The 26,528-nt window shown below is 39.2% G+C and overlaps 1 protein-coding gene across 8 annotated transcripts in view; it reads left to right on the top strand.

Annotated features, from left to right (window-relative positions):
* The window catches only part of pcdh11 (protocadherin 11), a 718,842-nt gene that overhangs the window by 263,434 nt on the left and 428,880 nt on the right, over nucleotides 1-26,528 (top strand). For 7 of the 8 annotated variants that reach the window (XR_010013507.1, XR_010013508.1, XM_063000633.1 and 4 more), the window contains one exon: nucleotides 957-1,158. Coding sequence is in view for 6 of the 8 variants with exons in the window: in XM_063000633.1 (XP_062856703.1) it covers nucleotides 957-1,158 (202 nt within the window). In the remaining 2 variants the exon portion in view is untranslated. Of the gene's footprint in view, nucleotides 1-956; nucleotides 1,159-16,783; nucleotides 17,062-26,528 lie in introns of those variants that run through there. The other variant, XM_063000631.1, reaches the window with a different exon arrangement.

Raw genomic sequence — 26,528 nt, 5'->3', positions numbered from 1 at the left:
TAGGATGGATGGATGGATGGATGGATGGATAGGTAGATATAGGATGGATGGATAAATAGGTAGATATAGGATGGATGGATAGATAGGTAGATATAGGATGGATGGATAGATAGGTAGATATAGGATGGATGGATAGATAGGGAGATATAGGATGGATGGATGGATGGATGGATGGATGGATGGATAGGTAGATATAGGATGGATGGATAAATAGGTAGATATAGGATGGATGGATAGATAGGTAGATATAGGATGGATGGATGGATGGCTGACTGGCTGGATGGATTGATGGATGGATGGATGGCTGGCTGGATGGATGGATGGATGGATGGCTGGATGGATGGATGGATGGATGGATGGATGGATGGATGGGTAGATGGGTGGATGCCTCTCTAAATTTCTTGAATGGCCTTTTGTAAAGGACAGCAAAAAGAAAACCACAGAGTAATGTTTGAAAAAAATAAAATCTATAAACATTCTAGGATGACATTTTAAGGAGAGACCAATTAAAACTTTTTGACATGAAACTAGAAATTATTTGATGGTGGCATTGGGGTGCTTTGCTTTGCCAGTACTTGGACAAGTTCTTGAAGAAAATTTAAGGTACAAAATTATAATAATAAGAAGCATGGTTAAATTCTGACTTGAACATAATAATAATGGTTTGACAAGACTTGACTTTTTGCTGTCTGATTAAGATGACATTTACTTTTTAAAGGATTAGTTAAAGAATGTTATGGGAAGATATGTCTTAAATTCATTACTGAAGATTATTGTGACCATAAAGCTGTAGGTGTGGCGGTAAATTTAGATTTGTATTATACTTGGACTTAATTATCATATAGTATATTGAACATGCAATGTGTATGCAGTACTTACAGCTGTGGTGGTCATGCCAACAGGAACAAAGTCATATATTTAGACTAAATCATGTTCCTGTGTGTTTGTGTGTTTAGCAGACGCAACGGCGCGTGACCTTTCACCTTCCTGACGGTTCTCAGGAAACCTGTAGTGCCACTGGACCAGTGGAGCAGGAGATGAACAGCGGTGCCAACACCACCCAGTCACTGCCTCTGGGCTTTCCACAGGATGAGTACTACGAGCAAACCTCGCCGAACAGCCGTACTGAGGGCGATGGGAACTCTGACCCGGAGTCCAGTAAGTGCCAGTGTTTTATCCTGCATCACTTTGATTCCATCACACACACACACACACACACACACACACTCTCTCACACACACTCTCACACACACACATACACCTTGGGGTCAGGACACGATGTGGGATTACCAAAGATGCAAGACATTTGTATCATTTTGAGCTTAGGAGGTAATCAAATTTGGATCTTCTATCAGCTCCCTGACTAAGGATATATTCACTTACATTTTTTGGGGTGCTTTTGGGGAGGTTTGGTTTTGTCATGAAGCCTCCACCATAGACAGACTATGCATTTATGAAGCCAGTCTATATATAAAAATATAAATGCACGGTTATACGTAGGTGTAATGTGTAAAAGCTTGACTGATTGGGGAATAGGTTGGGTCCTGAAAAGGGAACCTCTGGGGTGTCGGAAAGACTGAAGACATGCCGCTCAGGTGGCGCAGCGGTAAAAAGACACGCTGCAACCAGAGCTGGATTCTGAGTACATCGTTTCGAATCCAGCTCTGCCTCCCCGGTTCGAGGCTGGGCGGCTGTATGAGCAACGATTGGCCGGTTGCTCAGTTGGGGGGTGGGACAAAGAACCGGATGTGGGTCTCTCTCTGTCAGAATGCGACCTCTGCCGGCTGATTAGAGGCGCCTGCACAAGAGATGAGGAAGAGTGCCCTTAGAGTGTGTCTCTCCGCATGCAACACTAGGTGGCGCCAAACTCATCAATGTGTGGGTGGCAAAAATGCATCCGGCTGCTGCTCATGTTTCGGAGGGGATATGGGTTAGCTTCGATCTCCTCTGTCAGGACAGGGTTCGGCATAGACAGAAAGGAAGCACGATGCAAACTGAACAATTGGATGCGCTAAAGGGGGAGAAAAAGGAAAAAAAAAAAAAAAAGACTAAAGACCTTTTCTTTGCTTCGCATTTTATATGGCTGCTACACCTCTGATTTTTCTTTATTTAATTACAATACCGAATAGAATTAGGACAGTGTATTTAGTATTCATCTATTAATAATGTATCCTAGGTAATCCTCCCACTCCAGCCTACAGACATGGTTTCGCTAGCTATTGACAGACAGTTCGGTGTGCCCGCCGAACACTGCATGGTTCATCGTAATAGCAGCGAGCAAATAGCGCTTGATTGGAGGAGGCTGTTTATTTGCTCAAGTCGTTATGGTTTAATGAGGCGCGAAAGGACCGGTTTGCATGTGTGCAACTGAGAGGCTGTAGATATTTTGGATAGCCATTAATGTGACTGACTGGAAAAGTCACAGCATGTGCACGTAGCATGCTATATCTCCAACACCTTGTAGTTATCTGCTAGGCTTTGTAAAACCTGGCCACGTAAAGCCACTGAAATCACACGGTGAGACTGTCGGAAGCAACTGGCGGATACTTTGATTTCTGGCACCGCTTTCCTGCCATAATCAGGAAGCCAGTGGGCCAACTCTGATCAGTACAGATCTCTTCATCCTGCTCCAGCCTACGCCATGATGATACGGGTGAATTACCATAGCGTTGCTCTGGTTGTCAAAGGCGACACCGGCTCTTTTTTTAAACACAGGACAGGGGAGGAATAAATTGCCCTGCGTATACCTGCAGATTTCCTTTCAGCCCGGGCTGTAAATGAGACAACACCGTCTCTGGCCGCGAGCTCGTCTTCCCTCTCTGCATTGCAGTAAAGCTCTGACAGAAGCCGCGGAGTCGCTGTGAGGATGAATGGATTTGTGCAGTTCTTCCTGCCTGCCTATATCCATACACATGATCACCAATCTATTCCCTCAGATTAGCTGTTGTCCCACCAGCCTGTGTTCTATGATAATGACCTTTTGCAGCATATTGCCAGGCTGCCGGTGCATAATCAGGTCTGCAGTGTACACAACAAAATGTGCAGCATCGACACTGTTCATGTGCTGTAAACATTTTAGGAATTAACCCTTCCACTGTGTTTTGGTTACGTTTGACAGATTTGCTTATGTTTCACATCTGACTGCCATGAGGCTGCACTTATGAAAACTTTTGAGCATCTGTCCAAAATAAATCAATACACTGGCTGATATGCAACATGTGACCACACAATGAAATTATGCCTTGCTGTTTGTAAAATGTGCTTTTATACAATTTTGCTGTAATTCACCTTGGCAGTTATTTGTCAGCTAAGCAGACACAGAGATGTCTTTATTTACATTAGTAGAAGATAAGAAAACTGTTATGTTTTTGTTATTATCCAAAATGGCCCAGTTCAGCACCAAAAATCATTTTTCTCTGTGCAGAACATATTAATTTAAAATAGCACATTAAGGACGGATGAAAGCTGGGTGATGTTAGTCTATGAAACTGTTCTAGATATCTATATACACCGATCAGCCATAACATTAAAACCACCTCCTTGTTTATCAGCTCCACTTACCATATAGAAGCACTTTGTAGTTCTACAATTACTGACTGTAGTCCATCTATTTATCTACAAACTTTTTTAGCCTGCTTTTACTCTGTTCTTTAATGGTCAGGACCCCCACAGGACCACCACAGAGTAGGTGTTATTTAGGTGGTGGATCATTCTCAGCATTGCAGTGACACCGACATGGTGGTGGTGTGTTAGTGTGTGTTGTGCTGGTATGAGTGGATCAGACACAGCAGCGCTGCTGGAATTTTTAAATACCGTGTCCACTCACTGTCCACTTTATTAGACACTCCTACCTAGTTGGTCCATCTTGTAGATGTAAAGTCAGAGACGATCGCTCATCTATTGCTGCTGTTTGAGTTGGTCATCTTCTAGACCTTCATCAGTGGTCACAAGACACTGCCCACAGGGTGCTGTTGGCTGGATATTTTTGTTTGGTGGATTATTCTCAGTCCAGCAGTGATAGTCAGGTATTTAAAAACTCCAGCAGCGTTGGTGTTTCTGATTCACTCATACCAGCACAACACACACTAACACACCACCACCATGTCAGTATCACTGCAGTGCTGAAAATGATCCACCACCCAAATAATACCTACTATGTAGTGGTCCTGTGGGGGTCCTGACCATTAAAGACAGCATGAAAGGGGGCAAACAAAGCAGGCAGAGAAACAGATGGACTACAGTCAGTAATTGTAGAACTACAAAGTGCTTCTATATGGTAAGTGGAGCTGATAAAATTGACAGGAGGTGGTTTTAATGTTATGACTGATCGGTGGAACCCCTTTCCATGATATGGTACCCTATAATACAATATGGTAGTAGGAGTAGTAGAAAAGTAGCAGTAAAAGTAGGAAAAATATAAGTTAAGTAGGTGAGGCTGTGATGGCATTCTCTGTAAGAAGCTGTATTTACAGCATGTTTATTCAAAGTGACTCACAATAATGAGCATAAATATTTCTCATAATTGAGGGTTAAGGGCTTTGCTCAAAAGCCCGACAGTGACAACCTGGCACATGTGGGACTAGAATCAACGACCTTCTGATAGCTGGACCAGTACCTTAAAAACCGAGCTCCTAATGTCTATTGTTTCATTTCATTGTCAATTCTATTTGACTAATCAAAGGTCTGCACTGTTTTAGCTCCTTCCATATAGCCTGCTTTGGTATGTCTGTCCCTCGTCAACATAGGTAACCAAACAGGTACTTAAGTAGGATATGGGTCAATGAAAACAACCCATAAAAGTGGCATCATGGATTCGAAAAGTACTGTACCACAGGTTACAATGCATTTAAAAAGCTCCTGCCATCTGTGCCCCAGTAATAAACCTTCTTTTAAAGTCACTAAGGTATTTTCTTCCTGCTGTCCCGTTTAAGGTCTGCTAAGGATTACTTGTACTGGATACACCACTGATTATAGGAGGATGGTCCTTAAAGAGTGGAAGTATCTGCACTTATTATTCTTGATTAATTAATTTAGACTTTGTCTGCAGACTGTATGTGCAATCCTCCCTTTGTTGTTCATGTAATTCATTTACAAATAATGTCAAACTGAGTTGAAAACATGAAGAGAAATGCTACCAGTCGAATTTTTCTTGTAACCATAACCACCTCTTTAATTTCTAATTCATACAGTTGAGCATGCTGGTCTTTTGTACAGAAAATGTATCATTGATTGTATTGTCAAAGTAACGTGTGAGAGCCCACTGTGCGTTTTTAGAAACCAAAACCAAATGCTTCCCAACTGACAGCCTCATGAATAAACATGAGCAATCCAGCACTGCTTGAAAATGAAAAACACATCATGCGTTTGTTTTATCTCAGAAATGATCTGCCATTGTGCTGCAGTTATAAATGGGAAAAGGAAAGATTTGCTATGTATGTATAATGGGGATTGGGGTTGTGTGCTGACTGCAGTTTAGAAAATTGACCAACTTTTGTGATGTCCGATTCTTGAAGAAATCGTTTTTGTAAAACTAGAGAATTCGGGCTAGTTCAAGTCAAGCCAATGCAATGCTGATCTCATTCAAATACAAAAGATAGATAAATATATACACCGATCAGTCATAACATTAAAACCACCTCCTTGTTTATCAGCTGCAATTAACATATAGAAGCACTTTGTAGTTCTACAATTACTGACTGTAGTCCATCTCTTTCTCTACATACCTTTTTTAGCCTGCTTTCACCCTGTTCTTCAATGGTCAGGATCCCCACAGGACCACTACAGAGCAGGTATTATTTAGGTGGTGGATCATTCTCAGCACTGCAGTGACACTGACATGGTGGTGGTGTGTTAGTGTGTGTTGTGCTGGTATGAGTGGATCAGACACAGCAGCGCTGATGGAGTTTTTAAACACCTCACTGTCCCTGCTGGACTGAAAATAGTCCACCAACCAAAAATATCCGCCCCGTGGGCAGCGTCCTGTGACCACTGATGAAGGTCTAGAAGATGACCAACTCAAACAGCAGCAATAGATGAGCGATCGTCTCTGACTTTACATCTACAAGGTGGTAGGAGTGTCTAATAGAGTGGACAGCGAGTGGACGCAATATTTAAAAATTCCAGCAGCGCTGCTGTGTCTGATCCACTCATACCAGCACAACACACACTAACACACCACCACCATGTCAGTGTCACTGCAGTGCTGAGAATGATCCACCACCTAAATAATACCTGCTCTGTGGTGGTCCTGTGGGGGTCCTGATCATTAAAGAACAGGGTGAAAGCAGGCTGAAAAGATATGTAGATAAACAGATGGACTACAGTCAGTAATTGTAGAACTACAAAGAGCTTCTATATGGTAAGTGGAGCTGATAAAATGGACAGTGAGTGTAGAAACAATGAGGTGGTTTTAATGTTATGGCTGACACATTTAACTGAATCTATGAATTAAATGTCTTAAGTATCAACCATGATTAAACTTGTAAAGAACTGGAAAGCAATTCCCAAGAGCCATCTCAAATTATATACAATCATCCCAGAGATGGACAGAGAGGTTTCTTCTAGGGTGGTCCTTAAAAAATTCCCCTTTGGTAGAATGATTAGTGGTTTTGAGGTCAGGGCTCCAGGCAACTGGAGTTCCTCCACACCAAATTCATCAAACAATGTCTTTATGGTCTTTTGACAGGGGCAGTCCTGCTAAAAAAGGACTCAATGAATCATCCAACTGTATGAATCAGTCAAACTGTATTAGTTGTTAATTGTAAGGAAACCCACTAAGAGTTGTATGAACTGCTTTGTGGTTTGTTCTATTAAAAATAGCTGAAATTAGTTCATTAATTCATTTCAATTGATTGTCCATCAACCAGTAAAACAACATTCAGGTTTTGTCTCTCTGGCTTTTGGTGGAACAGCCACTGATTTCCAATTATTGATGTAATAAGATAATTAGTGGCTTATGGCATTTCTACAACCCCAAATCAGAAAAGGTTGAGACAGGATGAAGAATGCAAATAATAAAAAAACAAAGAGTTTCTTACATTTACTTTGACTTTTATTTGATTGCAGACAGGATGAACCTGAGGTATTTCATGTTCTTTCTGCTTCAACTTCATTTCATTTATTAATAAACATCCATTCCTTCATTTCAGGCCTGTAACACATTTCAAAAAATTTTGGGACGGTAAAGCATTTATCACTTTGTAATGTTGCCATTCCTTTTCACCACACTTAAAACACGTTTTGGCACCGAGGATATCAAGTGATTTAGTGTTTTGGCATTTATTTTGTCCCATTATTCCTGTAAACACGTCTTAAGATGTGCAACAGTACGGGGTCATTGTTGTCCCATTTTTTTATTTCAAAATTCTCCACTCATTCTTTATTGGGGAGAGGTCAGGACTGCAGGCAGGCCAGTTTAGTACCCGTACCCTCTTCTTCCGCAGCCATGCCTTTGTAATGTGTGCAGCATGTGGTTTTGCATTGTCTTGTTGAAAAATGCTGGACGTCCCTGGAAAAGATGACGTCTTGAAGGCAGCATATGTTGCTCTAAGATCTCAATGTTCTTTTCTGCATTAATGCTGCCATCACAGAAGTGTAAATGACCTTTGCCAAGGGCACCGACACAGCCCCATACCATGACAGAACCTGGCTTTTGGACTTGTTGCTGATAACAGTCTGGATGGTCTTTTTTGTCTTTGGTCTGGAGCTCACAGCATCAATTTTTCCAAAAAAAGACTTGCTGATTCATCTGACCACAATACACGCTTCCACTGTGTGATGGTCCATCCTAGATGCCTCCGAGCCCAGAGAAGTCGTCACCAATCAAGTAAAAGTCAAAGTAAATGTAAGGAATACTACATTTTTATTTTATTTGCATTTTCCATACCGTCCCAACTTTTTCTGATTTGGGGTTGTACATAATTAGGTTTAAAAGCACAGACTGACCTCGGTAGAGAGGCTGCATTTACCCCAATTATTTATAATAAAACTAACTGTACAAAACTGAGCTCTAAGGAATCTCAAAATAATTGGACATATCTTTCTAGCTGTACTTCAAACTGCATCAAATGCAAAAGTGTGTGCTTACTGTTTTCTGTTTGTAGTCAAACTTTAAAATCTGTGGAAATCCATCAAGTGGAGCACCATGAAGGACAAAAAATATATATTGAGGTCAGGTTTTGGGTGATCGGACACATTTGGAAGTTTTTAATATAGCAAATTCACTCAAGTCTGCCCCTGTTGATAATTCAATCACTAGCTGTTGCGTTTTCCTGTGCCAAAGTTCACAGATAAAACCTGACTGTGTGGTTGAGAGTTCAAATAGAGAGATAGATTTGCGCCGTGTTGACAGACTGGGAGACGAGTGCATCTGTGGCGTTGCAAGCCAGAGAGGGATTAGACATGGTTTTATCAATGAGCGGCAGGCCGTCTGAGCTGTGGCAATCGCTTATCTTGTTGTCTCAATTTAAAACGAGAAAGAAGAAGGCAAAGTGGGTGATCGTATAATAACGGAGGAATAGCAGGGAGCGAGAAAAGTGGGACCCCAGGGCACAAGGAAAAGAACAAAGTGACCAACCTGCTGGCTTTATGTCTGTGGCGAGGTCTGGCATATCAACTATGTACTAAGCAGCGGAAAAGCTACAAAGCAAGGGGATGTGGCTTTCTTATGACGATGAATTTCTTCACTCCTCTTTAAAACAGCGTCTTTATTACACCAGTCGCTCCTGAAATAAAGTTCATATGACATTTATGTTGCTGTTATTTATGAGACAGGAGGTCGTTCGGTTTATGACCCTTTTTTATTTTTTTTGCATCTTCTCCCATGGGCTGGCTTGGATCGCTTTATCTGCAGTGGTTTTTGCTCCACATGTGCTGCACATGCACACTTTGCTTGGATGTGCCATGGCCTCTGGCCGATTGGCTAACAGCCCCGATTTGCTGTGGCAGAATTAGCATGGCTCTTGTTGTCTTATTGCACTCCGCTTCTCCACCTCCCTTTTCGTTCCCCAAACAGCTGGCAGAGGGGGAGATGCATGTCTCAAACAATTAGCACTTTTAATTCAGAATGTCCCTTCAGGCTGTCGCCAAACCTTTGTACTTAACATCAAACAGTATAATGCATAAAAGTGGATCTTGCCTATAGCTGTCACCATGGTGATGTGTGTATGTCGTCGTCCTCCTCCTCTTCAGATTTCTGCCCTTCTGCTCCAATGTCATTTTTTTCTGTTTTACTGAGCAAACAAACACAATATTGGATTTAAATTATTACATATGGTATGCACTTTTTGGCCAAAAATATGTGAACCCCTCCTACTAGGTCAACCCCATTGTTAACTGGTACATAACATTTATTATACACCGATCAGCCATAATATAAAACCACCTCCTTGTTTCTACACTTACTGTCCATTTTATCAGCCCACTTACCATATAGAAGCACTTTGTAGTTCTACAATTACTGACTGTAGTCCATCTGTTTCTCTGCATACTTTTTTTGCCTGCTTTCACCCTGTTCTTTAATGGTCAGGACCCCCACAGGGCCCACAACAGAGCAGGTATTATTTAGGTGGTGGATCATTCTCAACACTGCAAGGATAATGACATGGTGGTGGTGTGTTAGTGTGTGTTGTGCTGGTATGAGTGGATCAGACACAGCAGCGCTGCTAGAGTTTGTAAATACTGTCTCCACTCACTGTCCACTCTATTAGACACTCCTACCTAGTTGGTCCACCTTGTAGATGTAAAGTCAGAGACGATCGATCATCTATTGCTGCTGTTTGAGTTGGTCATCTTCTAGACCTTTAGTAGTGGTCACAGGATGCTGCCCATGGGGTGCTGTTGGCTGGATATTGTTGTTTGGTGGATTATTCTCAGTCCAGCAGTGACAGTGAGGTGCTTAAAAACTCCATCAGCACTGCTGTGTCTGATCCACTCATACCAGCACAACACACACTAACACACCACCACCATGTCAGTGTCACTGCAGTGCTGAGAATGACCCACCACCCAAATAATACCTGCTCTGTAGTGGTCCTGGGAGAGTCCTGACCATTGAAGAACAGGGTGAAAGCAGGCTAAAAAAGTATGTAGAAAAACAGATGGACTACAGTCAGTAATTCAGTGTACATACATATTTATAATAAGGTTCCATAACCAAAACATAAAGAGTCAAACACACAGTGTCTGTGGGAATTTGGTTCCATTTAGCCAAAAGAGCATTTGTGAGATCAGCCACTGATGTTGGATGAGAAAGCCTGGCTTGCAATTAAAGTCGCAATTGAATCCTTTTAAACCTTGCTTTTTGCACAAGCGCACAAGACAGGGACCTTCCCCAATTTGTTGCCACAACGTTATAACCAGTACATTTATTTAATGTAATTGATTTCATACACATGTTGAGATGTTTGTAATTTAATATGCAAATGCAAAACTATAAAAAATGATGATTTTAATATTTTCTTTTTAAGTAACTACAATTAATTTGAGAGAAAAAGCTATGATGGAATCTATACCATTTGGGTGTGTGTGCTGGGGCTAAATAGAAACTTCCAGCAGTAGCAAAAAGGTGGGGGCATGCCAATAATGCTCTCTCTTTATAACCACATATTATATTTGAGTACAGATCTGCTTAATGCTAATGATCAAATCAGTTACTGGGCCAGTGCTAATAATTAAACAAAACCAGTAAGGCTGTGGTGCCCACACAGAATCAAGTTATTCGCCCTCTGTAAAATACATTTTCATTAAGCCCAGCCTCATTTTTTATGCAATTAGCATTAATGAATGTGGTGCTTAATTACACTGAGCTGTGTAAATCTCTATTACTCACCAAATTTCTCTCTGGAAACATTTTGACACAGAATGATGGCATTTCATGACTGGAAATGTGTCCAAAAACAAAGACAATACTAATTAGCGATGGAGTGCTGTGAACATCAGGGGAGCAGTCGCTCTTTACAAGGACAGAATTAGCAGTTGTGGTAATGTTGCATTGCATTTGCTTGGTCAATTATAACGGCTATTGTGTTGTCTTATTTCATCATCAGCGGCATCATATCTGCTCCCAAAGCAGCACTCAGTCATTTGGCTGTCATTCCGCTCCCCCAGATGTTCACAATTAAGGATTTTATGGCCCTAATATGTCAGCCACCAGCCTGAAACATAATTTCAGTATTCTGTTGGTGCCAACTTGAAGCAGAAATGCCAGAGGAAAAGGCAAAAATAAATAAAAAAATTAATAAAATGTCTAAACCTGGTTTTACATTGCTATGAAGTCCTGTGGTATTCTGATACCAGATTATTACCAGTTGCTCTGTTATTACATTGCCCAGTCGTCCATGTGATAACAAGGTTTGTCTGACCAGTTGATCTTCCATTGCTTCATGTCCAGTTTCAATATCTAAGTACTGAGTCAGTTCTCTGGGCAATATTCTGGTAAACCTTTGACAAATGGCATCTACCTAAACATTGTGGGGTGGTATTAGCTCAACAATTAAGGGAGTGGTCTAGTACTCAGAAGGTCACTGGTAAAAGATCCACCACTACAACTTATCACTATTGGGCCTTTAAGCAAGGCCCTTAACCCTCAGTTGCTTGCACTGTATTGTAAGTCTTATAAGTTTTTGGATGAAGGCGTCTTCACCGCTTTATGGCAGTGGTGTTCCCTAATGAAAGTGTTCTCTTTTAGCAGGATAATGCACCCTGCCCCACTGCTAAAATTATTCAGGAATGAATTAAGAACCATGACAGAGTTTAAAGCGTTGACTTGCCCTCCGGGTTCCCTAGATCTGACTTCTTTAGATACTCTGATTTTATTATTTTTTAAACTATTTATTTTATTCATAGATATTTCTATTTTGTTTTATTTTATGAACTGCTGACAATACTTTAAATATTGTCAATCCCAGTAATAACAGCAGAAAGTAATAAAAGATGCAGTGTTTTCAGATCTTGAGCAATACATAGAAGGTTCATATTGATTTTAAAAAACAATGGTAATGTTTTAACTTGGAAAGAGTTTAAAAAGCAATTTTTTTGTGAAACAACCTTTTCAATCGTCTTGGCACACCTTTTACATCGCTGTTTATGCCATATAATAATAATAATAATAATAATAATAATAATAATAGAATAGTTTGCTTTAAGTAGTAAGAACCTTTCCCAGCAACTGCTCTGTCTTAAATTATTTAAGCAATGTAATAATAATAATAATTAATAACAATAAAAAAAAAAATAATAATTAATAATAATAATAATAATAATAAATAACATAAAATAATGATAATAATAATAATAAAAAATAATAACAATAATAATAAAATAAAATAATAATATAAATAATAATAGAATAGTAGTCAGAACCGTTCCCAGCAACTGCTCTGTCTATATATATATATATATATATATATATATATATATATATATATATATATATATATATATATATATATATATATATATATATATATATATATAATATATGGTTATACTGATATAATAATATATATATATATATATATATATATATATATATATATATATATATATATATATATATATATATATAATTATTATAAATAATAATAACATCATTATTATTATTATTATTATTAGTAGTAGTAGTAGTAGTAGTAGTATTGTAATAATATACTATTATTAAAATATTTTATAATATTCTATAATAATAATAATAAAAAATAATATATAATATATAATAATAATTCTACTGTATAATATAATACTACTACTACTACTACTACTACTAATAATAATAATAATAATAATAATTATTATTATTATTATTGTAAAATATTTTGCTTTTATTACTCAGAACCTTTTCCAGCAACTCCTGTTCTACATTATTAATGTAATAATAATAATAATAATAATTCTATAATAATTATTATAATTATTATTATAGAATATTTTGCTTTTAGTACTCAGAATCTTTCCAGGCAACTCCTGTTCTAAATTATTTATGCAGTGTAATAATAATAATTAATAATTAATAATAATAATAATAATAATAATAATAATAATAATAATAATAATAATAATAATAATAATAATAATAATAATAATAATAATAATAATAATAATAATAATAATAATAATAATAATAATAATAATAATAATTAATAATAATTAATAATAATAATAATTTGCAGCCAAAACTTTTCCCAGCAGCTACTCTGTCTTAAATGATGTACCAACGGTATTAACCCAAATACCGTGTCAGGATCTTTCTTTTCCTAACATTTACTCTTTCTTCTCTCAGCTTTTGATTCCTTATAGTCCCTGGCTGTGCCAGATGGGATTTAAATGGATTCATGTGTGTATCCATCTTAGCTGCTGGGGTTTTAGAAAAACATTGATGCTTTTGAGGTGATCGAGAGGGGCACCTGTGTTTTGTCTGGATCAAATGCCATTGATAGTCATCTGGAGGAGACAGGCTATTGATTAGTAGAGCTGAGTCAAAGCTCTGAAATTTCCCTGAAAGAGACTGGGGAGTGTCATGTAAGACAGCTCGTGTAGGGTGCATTAAGCATCCCTGAGGAATGAAGTACATGATGAGCATAAAAGACAGAAAGAGAGCGACAGAATGAAAGAAGCGTGACATAGCTATTTAAGATAATCTGCTAAACGATCAGCTTGAAAACTGATAAATGTAAAGGCAATTTTAATAGAGTACTTACATTCTCCAGTATTTATTGCACTGCTTCCACCATGATGAGAAATGTAGGGGTACAAGTCTTGGGTGCTGCTCGACCAGAATAGATGTTGTGCATTACATCTACTGTTGGTAATAGTCAGTATTAAGTGTGGCCTCCCATGGCACTTAGCACATCTTGAACTCTTTTGTGGAGGCTGTCCTGAAGTTTTTTAAAGGCTTCTTTCTGCACTTCCCAGAGTTCCTCTTTAGATTTAGGCTGTCTTATTTCTTTCTCAGTCCACTAAACACACTGCCTCTATAATATTCAGGTCTGGACTCTGCGGGACAGTCCATGACTATCAGTGTTTTCTCCAAAAATAATTCCATTGAATTAGCAGTGTGCTTTAGATTGTTATCATGCTGATAAGTAAAACCATTCCCAATTAGATGCTTTCCAGAAGAAATGTCATGATGAATTAAACCCTGTCTGTACAACAATAATGCCAACACCACTGTTTCATTTAAGGCTGCAGGCACTCATTCTGTTGTCTCTCTTTGCCTCACATATTCTTTCTTCTCACGTATTGTCGACAATTGGCCCAAAAATTTCAAACTTGGATTTTTCACTTTTCGCTGAGTTTCTTTCCAATCTTTGTAAGCTTTCACATATCTTAATCTCGTCACCCTGCCCTCCTTTTGTAACAATGTTTTTTCGCCTCTACACTTCCAAAAAGATCATTCAAGCTTTTTTGGACTGTAGAAGGGTCAACCTGGCATCCTGATTAAGCTGCCAGTTGCTGACTTCTGTTGGTCTCTCAAAGAAAAAACTTTGGCGGTGGCACAGTGGCTCGGTAGGTAGCACTGTCGCCTCACAGCAAGAAGGTCCTGGGTTCTTTCTGTGTGGAGTTTGCATGTTCTCCCAGTGTCTGCGTGGTTTTCCTCCAGGAACTCCGGTTAATTGGAGACACTGAGTTGCCCTATAGGTGAATGAGTGTGTGTATTTTTGTCTGCCCTGCGATGGACTGGCACCCTGTCCAGGGTGTGACTGTGTTCCTTGCGCCCATTGAAAAGCTGGGATAGGCTCCTGAGGCACGACCCTGATTGGATAAGCGGTTAAGAAAGTGAGTGAGTGAGTGAGTGAGTGAGTTTTCTTGGCTATCCAGTCCTTTTTTATCCTTGATCTCTCTTGATTCTTTAAATTTCTTTATAACAGCTTGATCAGATCTTGAGTATCCAGTTTGTTTGCTCATTTGTCTTTAAAAGTGGCATTGCTGATGCAACATCTTGATTATCCATTTATTATTTTAATAAAGGGACTGATAAATAATTATAAATGGTCATTATACCATTGCTCAAACAAAAAAATCAATGGTGGCCTAAGACTTTCTAAAAGTACTGTTCTAAATCATGTGAGCTTGGTGTGTTATTTTAAAGGGTCATTAACACCTTTAGTGAAACCATTTTCACCATTTACCATTTTATACCATTTACTTAATGTGATTGATGCTAAAAACTTTTACAATGAAACTATCCATTGTCAACTTGTTAGCATGTTCAGTAAGTCTAGCATCTGGTTTGGTGCAGGATCAATAGCTGCCACATTTGATTGCCTCTCTGGCCAAAGTACTGTGAACTCTGTGGGAGAACTTCAAATACACTGCACGCAGGCTCAGGATAACCACTGTCTATCAAGTCTGTGAGCCTTATTTTTCTGGCATGTTGTGAGATTCAGAAAATCTAAATCACCTGGCTTGAAACGCCATGAATAGAAGGGCCAACATCTGTATTATACAGTAAGATTTAATCACATTTTATTTGTTGACTTTGTTTTAAACAAAAAGATTATATTAGAGATTTGTATTGTGGTTTAAAGACACCACAAAGTCTACAATATTAGTAGCATTTTGTAGCAAAGCTGTTGTTGGCAATTACTACTTTGAGATGTCTGTGGTAAAACAGCATTAGCTTTTTGGAGCATTGTGGTTCAACAAGCTCATGTGGGTCCTCTAATGCATGCACAGTTTTAAAAATCCACTATACCCCCTAAGTGGGATTTGCTTGGTATTTATAAAAACATTCATGTTCTTTAGTTATTTTGGATTTAAGTTAAGGGTTTTTGCATTTTTATTGTCAGTTTTCAAGCAGCTTCATTCAAGTAATAAAGCTTTGCATGGTGTTCTAGAGTTTAACTGCTTATTGTTTATGGCGTAACTGTTGTTCCTGCTGTTTTCAGGTCATGAATTTTTCGGATGACTGCTAGCATCTTTCTTACACTTATTTATTTTTATTTTATTTCTCAGTTTTAGTCTTTTAGAAACTTAGGAAAGCTCATTTACCTTCACTATGGTTGCTACTCACAGTGTAACGTCTTCCTAACCAACAGCAACATCCTTCACATTAAAACCAGGCGCGAATTGCAAGAGGACTTTTAAAGTTTATTTATTTCTTTATTCACCCCCCCCCCCCCCCCCCCCCCCCAATAAAAAAATTTCTCCCCTGATCTAGTCGTATCCAATTAGCCTGATTGTGTTACACTTCACCTCTACCAATACATTCCTTCACCGGTGAACGAGGAGCTTTGCAACTGACACCCCCCCCTCCAACACGTGCTCAGTACTGACTGCATCTTTTTCCTGCATGAGGCGAGTTCATATGCGGATCAGTCTTTGCACAGAGAGCCACACCCTGATCAGCATTATTCCTCAACTTTGTGCAGGTGCCATCAATGTAAACAACAGCCAATCATTGTTACTGTAGCGCACTCCGGTGCGCTAGCGTATTTTACCGCTGCGCCATCTGAGCAGCATTAATGTTCATTTTGAATTTGTAAAATTAACACCTAGAACTTCATTCACTTTATTTAAACAAAGGCAGTGAAGTCCTTTTGTGTATATACTTAAAGTAGTAATTAAAGCGGATTAATGTCAGAAAAAGTGGTTAGATGCTTATTTTAGCTACAGTAGTAGCTTACATACATAGTACATAAACTAAAGATGCAACATATTTACCCGTAAGGGTGCCACCCCAGCCACAGAAGGGGTTAATTTCAGTTTCTAAGAGTGTACTGTTCATAAGCATGCATTACTATAGGTGTTTAAATGCGGTCCCATTTCTTCCCCAACTTTAACACAGTCATCCCCAACTTCAACTCCCTCCCAGACCCCGACAAACTGCCCCACCTACTGGGGGAGCACAGGGAGAGCAGAACACTGGCAGCACTCTATACACACACCTGCCACCAGGTGAGGGACAATGGGTGACCATGTCTCATACACACACACGCACACAATCTAATTTTTATCTCATAAATGTAAATGTTATAATTTTTATTGTTATTATTTGCACTGTTTTTATTATTATTTTATTCTATTTTATATTTTTGCACCTGTAACTGTTGGTGTATATATTTTTTCTTATCGTTATTTTTATTTTTCTCTGTAAATGAGCTTTGGCAAATACGAATGTCCTTATTTGTCATGCCAATAAATCTTCTTTTGAGTTTGAGTTGAGTTTAAAACTATTCCATCTGGTTAATAATAAAATAAATGAAATAAAAAGGCAAGTTAAGTTATTATTGTTAAGAAAATTAAGCTTTAGGATAATTTTTCCTTTGTCATGTTTGCACAAATTTTTTTAATATATAATTTAAGTTTATCTTTAAGTGATTTATTTATCACATTTATAGATGCTTACATACCATTTAAAGTTAAAACTATGTACAGTATTTTGTAAATAGATAGTCCTATGTTTCCATCCACAAGATACAAACATTGCTTTTGGGCACAAAAATCATTTTGGAATACGAAACTGCTGCCATATGGAAATTATAAACAGTCAACACGCCATCCGATGCTCATACATTTTACAGTAAGGTTATGAGACTTAATGTGGGCAACTTCTATGTGAGCAATTTGCCAGTTAAAAAAAAAAAGCTGCCAAAACCACTTATGTTTGAGGTTTCATTAACAAAGAGCCAATTTGATTTACCTCCATTCCAACTGGCATGATTTCACTGACAACATTCATGCATCACTGCCAAAAGTACATGTACAGCTCATTACACGAGCATTTAAATGCAGGGTTTATAGCTTGGATAAAGCATTGATATTTTATGCGCATGCTTTGCTTGATGAAGAGCATTAGATTGCAGGTGGATGTGTTATATTAGCTCCATGTTAATTTTAATTAGAACTTCTTTTATTTATTTATTTTTGGGAGCACTACTTCTTCATCCTGTTATTATTATTATTATTATTATTGTTGTTGTTCTATAGGTTGTTGTACCTATCTGCGTAAAAGTATTCACACCCCCACCAAACACATGCTTGCACACACACAATCACCTAAGGCAAAAGTAATCACCCCAGCCTCATACATTCACATCTCTCACCAAAGGAATTCAATCCACCACATACTTTACCATTGCCGAGATGCAATCACACTTGCATTTTCTTCAGGAAATGCACCTGTCTAGTTTTTCTTGTATGCATAATTTCATTTTAAAACCCACATACCTCAGAAAAGATGTGAAAGGTGTGAATAGCAATACAGTTTTATTTTTCTTCTTCTTTCTCATCTTAAGAGCTAAAAAAATGATTGACTTTAGCTGGTGACTTCTCTGTGCCCTTCTAAATAAGGCTAGTTTGAATGCACCAATGCAGAAACTGTGTTCTCTTTGCCAAGTTTGAGAAGAAAACCCAAAGTGTCATGTTATGACAAGAGGAAATCGTCTGTATGGTCAGATGTAATTTTAAAGTCAGTAAAATTGTTTTGTAATTTTCACAAAATAGCTAATAGAAAATCATGTATATATGTTTAAGTAATTAAATATATTTACAGCTCAATAAATTCAGCTTTATTTGGCCTAAACTCACATGCACACCAACGTTTGATATAAATGCAATGTAAATGTTTTAATGCAGTGTAAAGATGCCTTTACGTACAGTACAAATATACACTGATCAGCCATAACGTTAAAACCACCTTCTTGTTTCTACACTTACTGTTCATTTTATTAGCTCCACTTACCATATCGAAGCACTTTGTAGTTCGACAATTACTGACTGTAGTCCATATGTTTCTCTGCATGCTTTGTTACCCTTTCACCCTGTTCTTCAATGGTCAGGACCCCCACAGGACCACCACAGAGCAGGTATTATTTAGGTGGTGGATGATTCTCAGCACTGCAGTGACAATGACATGGTGGTGGTGTGTTAGTGTGTGTTGTGCTGGTATGAGTGGATCAGACACAGCAGTGCTGCTGGAGTTCTTAAATACTGTGTCCCTTCACTGTCCACTCTGTTAGACACTCCTACCTAGTTGGTCCACCTTGTAGATGTGAAGTTAGAGACGATCTCTCATCTATTGCTGCTGTTTGAGTTGGTCATCTTCTAGACCTTCATCAGTGGTCACAGGACACTGCCTACGGGGGGCTGTTGGCTGGATATTTTTGGTTTGTGGGCTGTTCTCAGTAAAAACTCCAGCAGCACTGCTGTGTCTTATCCACTCATACCAGCACAACACACACTAACACACCACCACCATGTCAGTGTCACTGCAGTGCTGATAATGACCCAACATTTATATAATACCTACTCTGTAGTGGTCCTGGGAGAGTCCTGATCATTGAAGAACAGCAGGTTCACAAAGGCGGCTAACAAAGCAAGCAGAGAAACAGATGGACTACAGTCAGTAATTGTAGAACTACAAAGTGCTCCTATGTGGTAAGCGAAGCCGATAAAATGGACAGTGAGTGTAGAAACAAAGAGGTGGTTTTAATGTTATGGCTGATCAGTGTAGATACACATGTACAATGAAAAGAACATTCCTTACTTTTCATATTCCAGCTTGTTTGGAAGCTGGGGTCAGAACACACTGCCCTTCATTATACTGTACTCCCAGAGCTGAGAGGGTTATTGGCCTTGCTCTAGGCTGGATGGCTTTATGGTGGCTGCTTTTCTGAGCCAGGATTCAAGCCATCACCCTTCAGATTGATAGCCCAGAGCAGTAGCCACTAAGCTATGCCCCGTATGTCTCTGTTTTTGTTTTTGGACTATTTTAAGGAAATTATGTGGTATCTCTTTGTCTTTCTTGTGACTCTTCCTGGCCGTCATGGGATGTTCGGATCCTCCTGATATGTGGTCAGCCTGTAAACGCTGGTCACTGTAGTCTGTGCCTTAAAAGTATAAATCATGACTGACTGTGTCATAGTGGCAGTCTCCAAACAAAGATGTGTCTATGTTGAAATGTCAAGAACTGATGATACCTATCAGGTGCTAGGGAAACATAATACCATCATGCCAATCTTAACAGTGGTGATGTGAAGCAAAATGTTATCATAAAGTCTGGCTTGTATTATTCTTCGTAACAGATTCTGCAATAAGATTTAGCCCGACGACTTTCATTGCATTTGAGAAATAGGTCAACTGTTGGTTTTAGTGTAATTGAGTTTAGACAGCTTAAAACTATGGCTCCATCAGATGAGAGTAAAATTGCTTAGCCCATGCAATTGCCAGCAGAAAGCACCCATTTCAGATTTGCTGTCATTTTGGACAGAAGCGGCTTTTTAAAGCAGCTACCCAACAAAAAGCCAGACCATCTGCACTTAACGCGGGTGTTATTACCCACAAATTATTCCTAGAAAATGTTCTACTCTGACATCAAAGGGAAAGGGCGGTTTTCCTCCTGCTCTGTTTTCAGCGCCAGTGAATCTTAAAGGTCATTGATCTTTGAGGAATTATAGCTAATTTATGATCAACAGCAGACCGGAGGACAGGTCGCGCTACCGGGAGGAGTGTGCCTTCTTCTCTACCATGTGCCATCTTGAACTGATTAAAATGCACGGTCTTGCCCTGCTCCCATTTTTCACATGCAGGCAGTATCAAGGATAAAGATGGGTCTGCTCAGAAGGTCTTATTGACCAAAATAACTAAGCATCAATATGTCCTCTGAAGGCTGGAAAGACACGACATATGGAGTGGGGTAGTTGGTATTTTCAGTGGTGACAAACCAGAGCGCTATCGACCTCTGTCGTACTTAGATCAGCTATCATTTTCAACATATGCTGCTGCCATTTTAGGAATGTTTGCTGTGTTTTGAGAATATAATAGCAATTTCGAAGTTAATGCATAAATCTACCACTGGGCCAGAATTTGGCTGGACGTGTGGTGTACCAAACTAGCCATAAAGGTCAAAGAGAAAACAGGTTGCTGGCACACACACACACACACACAGTCAGACCTAGGGCAATTTTGTATCTCCAATTAGCCTGACTGCATGTCTTTGGATTTGTTGGAGGCAACTGGAGCCTCCAGAGGAAACCCACACATACACAGGGAGAACATGCGTACTCCACACAGAACGGACTCTGGCTGCCTGACTGGAGAATCACACAGTGTGTTTTTGTATGTATTTATTTATTTATTTTAGAATTGTTTTTCTAAATTCCAAATTTTGTCTTCACTGGACAGAACAGGCTCAGCTATCACACAGTGACTTAAAATGGTTTGGCTTAGGTGGGTTCTCATTGGAAAAACTCCACAAGGGCTTTCAATCTAAGGGTTTCATTTACATCTAGTTGGTCATAACTTTTATTTATTTATTTATTTAAAGCTATAAAATACAAATTTAAGGAATTTGGGGACCTCTCTGTTGGATGTGTGTAATTGCAAGCAAATTACAAAATAATCATTTAATCGATTAATTTTATTTATGCATTTTCTCCCAATTTAGCGTAGTTAATTTGTCTTCCCTGATTGCAGACGAGGTGGGTATACTGCTGCTCACGCCTTCTCCGACGCTCGCGCAGCCCTTAGCGGAACCCTTTTTCACCTATGCGCTCTGCACAGGCGCTTCTCTATCTGCCAATCAGGGTCCTCGCACAGCGTTTGAAGACCCCACCCACATAGACCGGTCGTCCCGCCCTAGCAGAACCGTGTCTGCTGCAGGCACTGCCAATTATGACCGCTAGATGGCGCCCAGTCGACCGGTGGCAACAGCGAGTTTTGTACCAAGGAGTTCAGAATCTTGGTGCTGGTGTGCTAGTAAAATATCCACCAAATCTATAGACTTTTAAGCACCAGTTAAGACCTGCCCGATTATGAGCTACAAAGGCTTATGTTAGTCACAAATGTGTGACAAATGGCACTGACACACCACGGTTTATTCTAAATGAATATTTATTAGGGGGAAAAGAATTCTACTAGAGTTAATTTAAGTTAATTAACAAATGGTTAATATCCTGGTCTTGCTCATCTATTATTATTTTTTATTATATTATTAGCTCTCAATTGCTGAGATTTCAAGCTCTGAAGTTTGAATCAAGTTGAATCAAGAACTCAGGATTGGGTCAACAAAGCTAATAATACTTTTTTTTTTACATTTTGCCAAGTTAATTAAAAATGGTAAATGTTTTATTATATTATCAATAAAAAATGTCCTAGCTCACAACTGCCGAGATTTCAAGCTCTCAAGTTTGAATGCCATCGGTTTTATTGATCATCCAGGTGCTCAAACAGGCACATTTGGCTGGGTTCCTTATTGCTGGTATAATTACAACATCTGCTGGCTGGTCAAAGTACAAGAGAAGGTTGATTTATGGATAGTATTGTGTGACTCTATAGATGTGACCAGGCTCTCTGTGACTTCCTCTCTGGAAGGTGAAAAGAAAGGGGTTGGTGACTGAGTACATGTTAATGGGGGCGTGTGGTTGTCTGTGGCTCATTTTATTTAGGGTAAAGGTCTGAAGCTGGAGACGGGGTTTTGGATACGGATATTAGGAAAAACTGGATATGACCAAACTGGGAGGAGAAATGGAAACATGCAAGAATAGAATGAAAAATAAATAAATAAGATGAGTACATAAAAATAATTTTTTGTATTATTTTGAACTAAAATGAACTAATATTAATATATCATTTTTAAATATGTAAGTGTGTGTTCAATTTACAGCAATGATCATTCATTGATTCATTCATTCATTCATTGTCTATTTTACCACCTCTTTATCCTGGTCAGGGTCTCGTTGGATCTAATTCACACACACACACACACACACACACACACACACACACACACACACACACACACACACACACACACACTTACATTCTCTGCATTTAGCAGATGCTTTTATCAAAAGTGACTTACAGTACTGGGACAGTATATTGTCTAAGCAAATGGCAGAGGTGGGGCTTGAACCGGCAACCTTCTGATTACTAGTCCAGTACCTTAACCACTAGGCTACAACTGCCCCACACACGCACACACGCACAAACGCACACACACACACATATGGACACAGTCACATCTATGGGCAATTTAATATCTCCACTTAGTCTGACTGCATGTCTTTGGATTTGTTGGAGGCAACCGGAGCCTCCAGAGGAAACCCACACATACACAGGGAGAACATGCAAACTCCACACAGAACGGACTCTGTGATTTCCAGTGACCCGTAAATACATGCAGGGGGTGTTACTATGTAGTGACTTTGTATTTCAAGTGGCTGTGTTTACTCCATTTTTATTCATTAAAACATTGCACATAGATCAAACCAAAGAGGAGTCAGACTGAAAATCATCCACTATAGCTGTGAACCGTTTACTCTTTCTAATGGAACTAATAGGCATTATTTTTACTATCAGTAAAATAAATGTGGCTATAAATGTGGTATTAGTCTTCTTATACTTTTATGGTGTCTGAATGTCAAACAAAAGGTTGGGTGAACAAAACTAATAATACTTTTTTAACATTTTGCCAAGTTAATTAAAAAACAGTAAAAATCCTGGCCTTGCTCCTATATCATCAGTGGAATGTGAGTAAATATAGATAATTTTTCATTTCACCTGGCAGTCCTTTGTATCCTTTATTGCACAGGTTACTTGCCAAGATTTAATCTCAGCATGTGAGTGCGCATGCAAGAGCTGGATTACTCGGTGGCACCCCATAGTCCAGTGATCGATGTGCGGTCTGATGCGTTGATAAATTGGCATTCTTAGATAAATGGACGAGTTTGGAAAGAGCTCCGGGGCTGACTAACGCAGACGGATGGAGTGTGTGCAGAAAAGGGGAGCTTTGCTGAGTGAAAGAAAAAAGGATTCCATTTGGGACACGGCAAGGATGGATTATGCTCGCCCTTGCAGGAAATGTTCGGCCTAACTGAGTATGACAGAAAGCTTTTGAGGGCTTGACATGGAACACAGAGAACTGGCAAGCAGTGGGTGCAGAAAGAAAATGAAGCAGGGCATTCATCAAATTTGCCATGGTCAAGTTGACCACCGCTGAACATCTGCAAGACCTCCAGGCTGGATCAGGATCAGGCCACCAGTGCGAAATGCCATCAGCCACCCTGACTGGCCATTTGGTCCCTTTTGCCCCGCTAACTCTGCACTCTTCACACCTGCCTGGCTGCGTTTTTTTCTTTCTTGTTCTGCTCGAGCATAAATCCCTAGGCTAACGGCTGTCGAACATCTGTCAGATTAGAATCTCTGCATTTGCACACTGCTGCGTACACCCTCACTGAGTGCTTTATAAGGTATATCTATTTGTTACGGACATTCACTTATTATTTTATAAGCTAACCTGCCATACAGAAGAATTTGTAGCTATACAATTACTGATTGTAGCTGGTTTGTTGCTTAACCCCCATACCCTTAATATTAATCAAAAAGTGGCCTTGGTAGGACAGATACAACTGTAATGGCACTAACATGCATTATTATTATTTATTTTTATTTATTTATTTATTTTTATTTTTTTTATTTATTTTTTTTTACCCCTTTTTCTCCCCTTTTAGCGCATCCAATTGTTCAATTAGCATCGTGCTTCCTCTCTGTCTATGCCGAACCCTGCCCTGACGGAGGTGATTGAAGCTAACCCGTATCCCCTCCGAAACACGAGCAGCAGCCAGATGCATCTTTGCCACCCACACATTGACGAGTTTGGCGCCACCTAGCGTTGCATGCGGAGAGACACACCCTAAGGGCACCCTCTCCCATCTCTGTGTAAGCGCCTCCAATCAGCCGGCAGAGAACGCAATCGCATTCTGACAGAGAGAGACCCACATCCGGTTCTTTGTCCCACCCCCCATATGAGCAACCGGCCAATCGTTGCTCATATAGCCACTCAGCTTCGAATCGGTAAAGCAAGGCTGGATTCGATACCACGTTCTCAGAATCCAGCCCTGGTTGCAGCGCGTTTCTTTTTACCGCTGCGCCACCTGAGCGGCTTATTATTTTTTTAAAAGTATTATATATTTTATATTATTTTTTAATGTACTTTATATTTATTAATTTTTTATGTACTATATATATATATATATATATATATATATATATACTGTATATATATATATATATATATATATATTATTATTTTTTAAGCACTTGTTATAGATCTACAGGTCTACAACAACTCTGATGCACCTGATACCAGTACAATAAGGTTGTCAGTTCAAATCGTGGCGCTTCCATGCAGCCACTCTTGGGCCCTTGAGCAAGGCCCCTAACCCTCTAAGCTCCAGGGGCACCGTACAGTGGCTGCCCCTGCACTATGACACCAGATTCCATCTGTATTTTTATTATTAATATTAATGCACTGATGCACCTGATAGCAGTACAAGAAGGTTGTGGCTCCGTCATGCAGCCACTGTTGGGCCCTTAACCCCCTCGGCTCCAGGGGCCGCTGTACAATAGCTGCCCCTGCACTCTGACTTTAGACTCTAAAGAAGCTGGGATATGCAATTTACCAATTTCGTTGTACTGTGTGTATATATGACAAATAAAGGGGTTCCATCTGCCCTAGATTATCCTCATCTTTATTACAGTCGTAGTGTCATTGCATTGCTAAGAATGTTCCACCACTTTGGAACATCTGGTCATTGGAGGTCTCTTTTGACTAGTAAATGGGAACAGGGCATGACGATTTGGACAGTGCAAGAAATGAACCACAGACAGTAACTGCAAACTCACAAAGTTCATCTGTATGGTAGGTGTAGCTTATAAAGTAGTGAGTGAATATACACAGATGAATAAATTGCTAATTATTGCTTGTTGGGTGTACATCTTTGTTTACAATGCTATTACAGTCTGAATGTGTTCATTAGACACAAGCAGATATATTTGATTAGTTTGTCTATAATTAAAATACTGTAATATTAATTTGCAGTGTTTATCAAGATCTACATACAATTGTGCATGTCTCCTTTATGTCAAAACAAATGCTAATCAAAACGTTACAGTACACTCAACACATCTACTGTAAACGTAAGAGCACAGAGAAAGATTAGCATGAGCCACTATTTATTTTATTGGAGGTTGTTCAGTAGTGAATTTTCTATTTGGGGGGTGTCACCTGAAATCAAGTCAGAAATACACTCAGGACAGAGCATCAAACCCTCACATTCATTTACTCACACCTAGGCGTATTTGAGAAGAATGAACCATTTTGCATGTTTTTAGGAGGTGGGAGGAAGAACATGCAAATGACTGAGTCCAGTCATATTGTCCATTCACTTATTCATTTGTTAATTTATTCATTCATTCATTCATTTATTCCTTGTCTTCATCACCACTTTGTCTTGGTCAGAGTCACTGTGAATCCAATTATTTGGGCGATAGGCAGGAATCACCCCAGACAGGTCACCAATCCATAGGCACACAGACAAACACATTCACTCAAACACTTACACTTCAGTTTTTATTATCTGGTGTCAGAGTTGGCCTGACTGCTTGTGTTTGAACACTTGGGAGGAAACCGGAGCCCCCGGCGGAAACCCATTCAAACACAGATAGAACATGCAAACTCCAGAGCCCGGACTTTTCTTGCTGTGAGGTGACAGTGCTACACTCCACCACAGTGCTGCTCTCATATTGTTTAT

The sequence above is a fragment of the Trichomycterus rosablanca genome, chromosome 8, assembly GCF_030014385.1.
Source record: "Trichomycterus rosablanca isolate fTriRos1 chromosome 8, fTriRos1.hap1, whole genome shotgun sequence".
Classification (NCBI taxonomy): domain Eukaryota; kingdom Metazoa; phylum Chordata; class Actinopteri; order Siluriformes; family Trichomycteridae; genus Trichomycterus; species Trichomycterus rosablanca.
Note: the sequence above shows the minus strand (reverse complement) of the source record. Positions and strands in the feature narration are given on the sequence as shown.